The sequence below is a fragment of the Chiloscyllium punctatum genome, chromosome 45, assembly GCF_047496795.1.
Source record: "Chiloscyllium punctatum isolate Juve2018m chromosome 45, sChiPun1.3, whole genome shotgun sequence".
Taxonomy (NCBI): Eukaryota; Metazoa; Chordata; class Chondrichthyes; order Orectolobiformes; family Hemiscylliidae; genus Chiloscyllium; species Chiloscyllium punctatum.
Genome location: NC_092783.1, coordinates 10,468,496 through 10,477,571, shown reverse-complemented (window position 1 = coordinate 10,477,571; position 9,076 = coordinate 10,468,496). Strand labels below are relative to the sequence as shown.

At 42.1% G+C, this 9,076-nt stretch overlaps 1 protein-coding gene across 1 annotated transcript; it reads right to left on the bottom strand.

Moving 5' to 3' along the window:
* Nucleotides 1–238: 238 nt before the first annotated feature.
* Nucleotides 239–4,960, bottom strand: myog (myogenin). Its single transcript, XM_072563247.1, has 3 exons — nt 4,237–4,960; nt 2,992–3,091; nt 239–713 (listed from the first exon to the last, which is right to left on the bottom strand). The coding sequence occupies exons 1-3, from the start codon at nt 4,750–4,752 to the stop codon at nt 586–588; spliced, it is 744 nt and encodes a 247-aa protein (XP_072419348.1). The 5' UTR covers nt 4,753–4,960; the 3' UTR covers nt 239–585.
* Nucleotides 4,961–9,076: the final 4,116 nt, after the last annotated feature.

Below are 9,076 nucleotides of genomic sequence, written 5' to 3'. Positions count from 1 at the left end.
GCCAGAGCTGAAAATGTGTTGCTGGAAAAGCGCAGCTGGTCAGGCAGCATTCAAGGAGCAGGAGAGTCGACATTTCGGGCATGAGCCCTTCTTCAGGAATGATTACTCCTTGAATGCTGCCTGAGCTGCTGCGCTTTTCCAGCAACACATTTTCAGCTCTGATCTCCAGCATCTGCAGTCCTCACTTTCTCCAGTAACTGAGCCAGTCTGTTAAGTACTTTCTCTCAATAATGCAGCATTTGACACATTTTATAACAATAACTTTATTGTAAAAAGGAAAATAATTTAGCACAAAATCCAAGTAATAAATTCACTCAAAAGAAATTAGTGGTAAAAAGGAGAAATGTATATTTACAACAGTTATTTTTGACTCTGGTTACAAAAGCACACATTGGTCATAAAGCTCCATAAAAAAATGATTGGCCATTTTATGCAGCTTTAAGAATTAGGAATGACTTATTTTCTCTAATAAAGCAACCGTTTTGACTCAACAAACCTTATGCACAACACACATCAAAACTGTATAAAAATAAAAAAAAGCTTCAATTATAAAAAAGACAGATTGGAAAAGCCAAAGGTTATCATTCAGTTTGGGGTGTTGTCCTCTAGATAGCTGGGTGAGTCCTCTGGTGTGATACTGTCCACTATAGAAGAGAGAGAACACAAGCTGGTATTTCCAGATGACTGGGCCTTATTCACAGATAGTAAGTGATCTACAAAAGGAATGACATAGATAATGTATCAGTGCCGCACAACACTTATTGATCAATAATCCAAAATATCCTAAAGTGCAAACACTGGTGTTTAAATTCTGTCAATTAGAATGTACGTTCTAAAAAAAGTGTTACAGTTCATGTCATTATAGCCTTTTGAAAGGTAGTGGGGCAAATTAATTCAGCATAAAAGTCAGAAATTTTGTTCCTATATGAATGGAAACTTCTTGTTTTGGAGTTTTAACCTTTGATCAGCCTTAATAATAAATGTCATGACTGACTGGACTGCATTATCCCTTCTTTACCTCCTTATCCTCTCTATAGTCTTTGGTTTGGTATACCCTCCACTGCCTCCTTGCTATGGCCTACATTTCTGACATTACTCCTTCATGATCTGATTAATACTCATTCTAACATACTCAATGCATCTCCAGGAATGACTTTTATTCCCATTCCCAACATTTCATCCTTAGCCCCTGCTTATTCCTCAACTACATGCATTAGCCATCAGCATCTCTTCAATCCAGCTGTAACCTCTGTAAATACCATCCACAATTGTTTCTGTGCCACTCAATTGCTTAGTTGACATCAAGTTCCTTCAGCCTGACATTCAGATCCCACCAAAATCATTGTACTACAGGCCTCCTTCATTACTTTCCTTTCCTGGCTGGCACTGATGGTATTGCCCAAACTCCAACTGACACATATCCAATCCTCTACCACCAACATCCTATCCATACTAAATTCTATCACTTTTAGTCATCCACTGAATCCTGTCCTTCATCACTATATTTTAATATATTTGTCCATTTTTACAAATGATTTAAAAATCCAACTCCAGCCTATCTCTGTAAGCTCCTTCAGTCCAATACCCAGGTCTTATCATCAGTTAGTCTGACCTCTGTTGACTGTGTTTTCTCCCATTACTTCGATCCGCCAGTAATCACTCTGCCATCAAACTGTGAAATTCCCTTCACTACATCTCTTTCTAGCTTCAAACCTCCCATTATAAAGCTATCCCTTTGATGACACCATTGTCCACCTCTTGGTCTTGCTCTCCAGTATTTGATTTTGTCCCTGGTGAACTGCCTTGCAAGGCTTCATTATGTTAATGGCAATGCAGATCATTATGTGATTCTGATGCATTGTGTTGCAGTTCTGAGAACTCAGGTATGGTGTGTTTTCTTTGGATCCTCTTAAGAAAGTTAATTTTATTGATTCCAAGCTGGTGATTATGCTAGGGAATGGTATCTGCTGGTGCTGTGGCTCACTTTCCAGGCTACTGAAGCCTGCTTCTTGGTGGGCTGACCAAAGAATGTTGATGAAATCTATGCCAGTGGCAGTAAGTTGGCGCTGACCATACCCATAGTGCTATGGAAGCATTACAACAGTTTTGTCCATGTCTTTCATGCAAAGATTTTGCACAATGACTTTTAACACTTTGCAGCTATCATTTGAAAAGTACTGAGTGAAGAATTAAAAGCACATTACATTAAATGGTGACCTTACTGAGGTTTATAAAATTATGAGGGGCATAGATAAGGTGAATAATAAGGGTCATTTCCCTAGGGTGAGGAAGTTCAAAACCAGCAGCATATTTTTAAGGTGAGAGGAGAAAGATTTATAAAGGATGAAGGACAACTTTTTTTTTAAGATAGGTTTATGTGTGGAATGAACTGCCAGAGAAAGTGGTGGATAGATACATTTAAAAATATTTGGACAAGTTCATGAATTGTAAAAGGTTTGGAGGGATATAGGCCAAGTGCAGGCAGGTGGGACTAGTTTGGTTTAAGAAGTTGGTCCACGTGGTCTGTTTGGACCAAACAGTCTGTTTTCATGCTGTAAACCTTGACTGATTCCTGAGTATGACTCTACATTTCTTTAGAGAAGACAGTGTGTGGGTAATTCTTTAGAAATGTACCTTTTACGACCCGTGCTAGCCACAGGTGGGAAAAGTGCAAATTGCATTCCTACTTCATTGATTCATTCATTAAGTCTGTATAAACAGAGTTAAAAATCACACAACACCAGGTTATCGTCCAACAGGTTTAATTGGAAGCACACTAGCTTTCGGAGCGACGCTCCTTCAACAGGTGAGCATCGCTCCGAAAGCTAGTGCTTCCAATTAAACCTGTTGGACTATAACCTGGTGGTGTGTGATTTTTAACTTTGTACACCCCAGTCCAACACCGGCATCTCCGAATCATGTAAAAACAGAATGATTCACAATATGAGGAGCTCTCATTTGCACTTGCCTCACCACGCCAGCAGTACCTACCTCTGGGATTGTTGAACGAAGTGTTGCAATGGTCAGAGGAACTGCTCCACTCCGGACTGCAGGAGGCGCTGTTTGATCCACACTCGCTGGGAACTCCGACCTACAATTGCAGTAATGGAAAGAATGACCAGGGATGGGTGGGATTTACACAAAGTATTTATAGTGGAAGTCGAGCTGCTTTCGAAGCTACAGCGTCCTAAACTTGCAGAATGACAATATTTCAAGTTTATTGTTTTATTTCAATGGTAGTTTCAAAAGCTGCTCAAAACACCTGTTTTATGTGTGGAGCTTCGGGAAAATCAGTTTAAAATTGCACAACCCTATATCGCCTCACGTATAAAACGGTGAAGACCTCACCCTTACACAGATAGATGGCAAAATCATTAACACAGTGTCCACGTGCACGTGCTAGTTCATTCTACTGTTTTGGTCACATTCTTTCAATAATGTTACATGATGACTATAGCTATCGGCTGTAAAACACAGGGGGGCTGGACCTGAGGGTGTGAAAGGCACTACAGAAATGCAACTCTTTTTCTGCCCTTCTCGTATGCCAGAACTTTAAGATTTTCAAATTGCATTGAAATGAATTGAAATGAAATGAAACGAATCAGCTTTATTATCACAAATTTCTGTTTTTGTCCCGCTGTCATTTTGAATTATTTGAGCCAAATCCATAAAAATTAAACTCCAATAAATTTAACCCATCCAGCCTTCTGTTATATCTTTCCATGTATTTAGACACAAAACCACGATGATATTAACATCATCCATAAACAGAACAGAGCTGACATAAATAACGTTTGATTGGACTACAGTGAGGGACTGCAGCTCCCAGAACTTGCGGAGTTTCCTGAGCAGAGTTTCCTATTTACACCACACTGGTAAAACCAAAAAGTAGTCATTTGGTTATGAAGGGTATTCTGGGGTTGGAAAAGGCGCACCATTGTGCACTGAAAGATTCACTTTCTAACTTTACCAGATAGTAGAACAAAGCTTTTTTTTTTGAAAATCCAGCAAGAGACAAGGCTTTTCTCTGAGAGAAACATGTTACAATCCCGGAGAAGGTACCAGAGCAAAACTAGATGGTGAACAGGAGGTATCAACTCATCACAAAGCATTGAGTAATTTCCAGCCCATCATCTGCTGGGTTTGCTCTGGACGAGACTCCAGGGTTGTAAGGTTGGCTGGACTGGCTCCTGCAGTATCTAGGCTGGACTGTGCGGCCCAGTGCGGGATACTTGCCGCTTGACGTGTGTTGCTGCCGCTGTAGTGCAGTTTGTCCTGTTGGTTCAAGGTACTGAGGAGAGCTTGGAGCCTCTCGATGTACTGGATGGCGCTGCGGAGAATCTCCACTTTGGGCAGTCTCTGGTTGGGGTTCAGCAAAGTGCTGCGCTTCAGAGCCTCGAAAGCCTCGTTGACTTTCTTCAGCCTCCTCTTCTCCCTCAGGGTAGCCGCCTTCCTCCTGTCCAAGGTGACGGATTTCCTCTTGCAGGTCTTGCACGCCCACAGCAAGCACTGGCCGGGGCAGCTCTGCTGCTGCTGCTGTTGTTGTTGCTGTTGCTGCTGGAGCTCTGACACCGAGTACACGTGCTCGTCCAAGCGGCCTTCCAGAGACCTGGCGTCGGTACACAAGCCGTTCCCCAGCCGCTCCTGGTAGACGGTCTGCTCGAACCCCTGCAAGCGGGAGGGGAACACATTTTCGCTGTCGAAAAAGCGTTGGTCTGTAAAGTAATAAGGGTTGGTTTCGAAAAGCTCCATTATCAATGGGGCTTTTTAGTCTGAAGTTATCTCCAGCACCAACTGCAGAGGAATATGTCGACGCCAACTGTTAGGTGGCATTTAAAGTCTCCGCTGACATGAAATCACTGAGATATATATAGAAAGCGCAGAAATTCTATCCAACTCTTAGCTGTCGTTGTGCATCAGGACTTCAATCTGATTTCACTTATTCCCAAGAGGAACTGGAAGCTGCGGCGAACTCACTAAAAGTGATGAGACCACCCCCCCAACCCCCCAACAATTATTTTTGTTATTCTTTTTTTCCCCGAAAATAAACATACTTTTGTTTTTCTAGGATATCACCTGCAGAGGCGAGATTTGCAAACTCACGGCGCTTTCTTCAGCGGCAAACAGTGAGACAGTGCAATAAATGTGTCCATGGTTTCGGAAAGTTTCCGCTTGGACTCGGCAAATTTCTGAATCGGGCAGCACAGGGACTAACTTCCTGGTGGTTGACTCCCGCCAGTTCCTAGATCCATGGGATCAGGTGGGAGAGCTATTGTTTTGTCTCAATGTGTTTGTGAAACTATTTAATCTCAAGAAATAATAATAAAGACTGTTTATTTCCTGGAGGAGATGGGTGGGATTTTTTTGGTTTAAATTTAATGTTTTAGCCGTCACTTCCAACACAATTAACTCTGTTTTGCAATCCTGCTGTTGTATCACCTTTGGAGATGGATTTTGGAACATCCACACACTCAGGGCCAACTAAATGGAATAGACCCAGGGGGTGCTATCTGAAATGCTCTCAGTGCTGGGATGTATATTTCGGACACTCGGCCGGCTAAAGGTCAGCTCTGACCCGTTTTCACTTGCAGCCACAGCCTTCACACCTTGTAAACTTTCTCAGAAAACGCCCAACTATTCCGGGCTAAGCATCAAGTTTCCACATTACTGCCGTGCCCCGAATAGTCTTCATGCGCTCCAATCAAGAACTACTTCTTTTCAAACTCTTTGCAATTCATTCCCTGCCTGAGGATTAGCTCTCTATGATGCCCGGTGTCAAGTTAAACAGTGATGGATGATGGCGAATGTTAAAATAACACAAAGCTTCCATTGTGTCGGTTATTAATGATGAACGTGGTGGAATCAGTCAGAGAGTATAAGGACCTGTCTGCCAAACAGTGTTCCCTTTAACGAGGGCTTTGAACGAGTGCTACCATTAACAGACATACAGCATATGACAACATATCTACTCGCAGCACAGAGACAAACTTCACAACATTGCATTGCTCAAAGTTTTATTGAATTGCTTTTGTTTTCCCGTTATGCCTTTTAAATTTTTGCTTTCATAGCAATATTGTCTTCAAAGTTACTAATTCAATACTAAGCAGAGACACAATGTAAATGTGAGGCTTTGCAATTTATAAAGAGTTAGTTATTAGTTTGAAACATTTGAAATTACTCTAGACATTTTGAACCTGTTGACATCAGCCCTTGAGCTGAAGTTTTCTTAAAATCAGCTAAATTTCAGTTCTGTGGAGGCTTTCTGTCATTGAATCCTAGCCTGTTTCCTCACCGCTCTCCACAACTCACCTCATTGACCATGTACCATGCTCGTACTGCACTACATTTGCTCTGTCGTACCCTCAGTTATGGCAGAATAATTCACCACTCCCGGGATCTCCCAAGATTCCCGGGTAAGGCACCATTTTTATAGCCTCGCCATGAAGGTGGTCACAGGCTGACAGTCAGGACACAAAGTGGGAGAGGGACACAAACAAGAAAAAATTTCTGAGAACTTATAAGTGGCACAGGCATTACCTCATTGCAAATTCAAGTTTATGTTTGTAACTGTTTGCTATTTTACATTAGCTTCTGACTATCATTAGAGCTGCAACTACAAGAATCAAGCTTCATCCTTAGTGCCATGCCATCCAAGAACCATATCCAAGGGTGTTCTCCTCTTTCCACAGTGCCCAGTGTACTAAAATATTGAAAAGCTTTCAGACAGCTGAAAATTTTTAACTTTTAATCAACAAAAGCACAAGCAAAGAGAAAAGAATGCATTTGCTTTTGGGTACGAACGGGGTTTACTTGCCTTTCAAACAACAACAAATTTATGGTCAATGAATGATCATAGCACTGTGGCTGCAGCAGTGATAATTCCTGCCATGGCAGGATGAATTGGCCACATTTCCACTGAACCTGTATGGAGAATATCAGAAGCAGTACAGGTCGTTAGTAATGTGAGAAGTCAGCATTAACATCACACACCAATGACAGCTTAGCATATTCCTCCAACAGTGGAATATGACAACCAGGAAGGCCATGGAATGCCCCTACATGAACCTTTGACATAAGAAACCTCATTCTAATATATTTGGCAGAAATTATCCAAATACAGTAGGAGATAGTGAGTGGAGTAGAATTACTGATACTGATCCCCATTTCACCAAAGAAAGGCAGCATTGCATCTGAAAATATGTTGAGAAATACATACATTTCAAGGCGAGAGGAAATCAGCTCCATGCCCCAGGCAGCCTATGAGACCTTGAATTGTCTTTATGAATTGTAACTTTTAAAGTGCCATCTGTGACCACATCAGCTTTTGTAGAAATGACAATATTCAATTTGCAATAATCAATGACATGGCCAAGATTGCTTGTGACTAGGATTTGTATCCCATGCAGTTGGCCACTGCATCCATTTCACGTGAGGTTACTATGATTACAGCCATCATGCCTGATTAATGCAATTGTCCCCTGAAGGATCTCACATTGCTCACAATTAAAGCCCACGTTCAGACAAGGGAAAGCCATTTACTCTGCTCACTCCAAGTATCGTTGTAGCCATTTTCCAAATTCCATTGGGCATTTACAATTAATATGAGAATGGAAGACAGTGCAGTTTGTATTCAGCATGAGGTTCATCCTAGTAATGATGAACGTCCCCTAAACCTACATGTAGCTTTCTTCCAGCAGTCCCTTCTGAGTTCATCAATAATGAACGTCCACACATTTCCATAAAAATCTTTTATTTACATTTTCACCTCCCAAAATTACCCCCAAGCCTTAGGTCTGCAGCTTAGTCATCTCAGCAATTGTGCTGTACTGTTTCCTTGTGAGGATCAGGATGAAAGTGACAGTCAATGAACCTTCCTCCACAACCTGTGTCCGACAATGGACTATCATCTACCCTTATATGTTGCACTGCCACCTTTCACCATCATTGTTCTTCAGCATCCCAGCATGCTGCCTCCAATCCCCACAGTCAACTTATACAGCAGTGGCTTTTCCAAACCCCCTTGACTTTCATTGAACTGACTCCCCAGACCGATTGTGGCCCACCCTCATGGCCAACTTAGAAAGTCAGCCTCAACTAATGAGTGGCCAAACCCTGACTGATTTCTAAACATTTCTCAATCTCTCCTATTGCAAATTCCCAGACTGGTCACACTGGACCTGCAGCACTGATTGTGGCCCACTCTCCAATGTATAATGATATGGACCGTTTGATCTTGACCACTCCAAATAGCTGATTTATCACACCCAATCCCCTGGACTAAGAATGGATTCCTCACTTGACTGACTGCAGTGGGACCCCCTGACTGATGACAGTCCCCTTGACTTGACTGAAGACTTAGAGACCTTAGAGACTTAGACATTGGGCTGAAGAACGTGCTGTGTGTTTGCTGCTGGTACGTGATGCAGATGTGGCAATGATGCAGCAAGGTGCCATCTTCGTGACTGATCACTGCTGAAAATTATGACAAGCTGCCTGGCTTTGACTCTGTGAAAAATGGGAAGGGAATACTGTGAGCATTTAAGGCCAGAATGAGACAATGAAGCACAAAAAGGCAAGACAAGAAAAAATGCTGTGATCATCCGAGTAGGCACAATGTGACTGAGTCCTAAGAGAGCAAGCAAGGAAGTATCAGATGCACCCCGATCTGATCCATGACATGAGTGCTTGGCACTGTGTGCAATGTACACTGGCAGGAGCACGTCAATCAAAAGTGAACTCGAAAGACTGTAAAAAGTAGGAGCAGAACTAGGCACCTGCACCCCCCCAAAGAGATGGGGGGTGTGCAGGGGTGCTGCTGGTGGCTCATATCACTCAATATAAAGTAAGATATTGATAACTGCTGCCTAAGGAGCAATAATTGAGGCTTCCAGGTACCTTCTCTCACTCTTAAACTGGAAATTGTCATGCTCCAGTTTCTATCTGGTGTTAAGGTAATTAGAAAACTGCATATCAATGAGGCAAGATTAGATACTAACAACTTGCAAATGCTTGCAAATAAGCCTCTTGCTGTTAACTGGCAAGATTCTTGTTTTGCCATTCAAAACTTATTTACAGA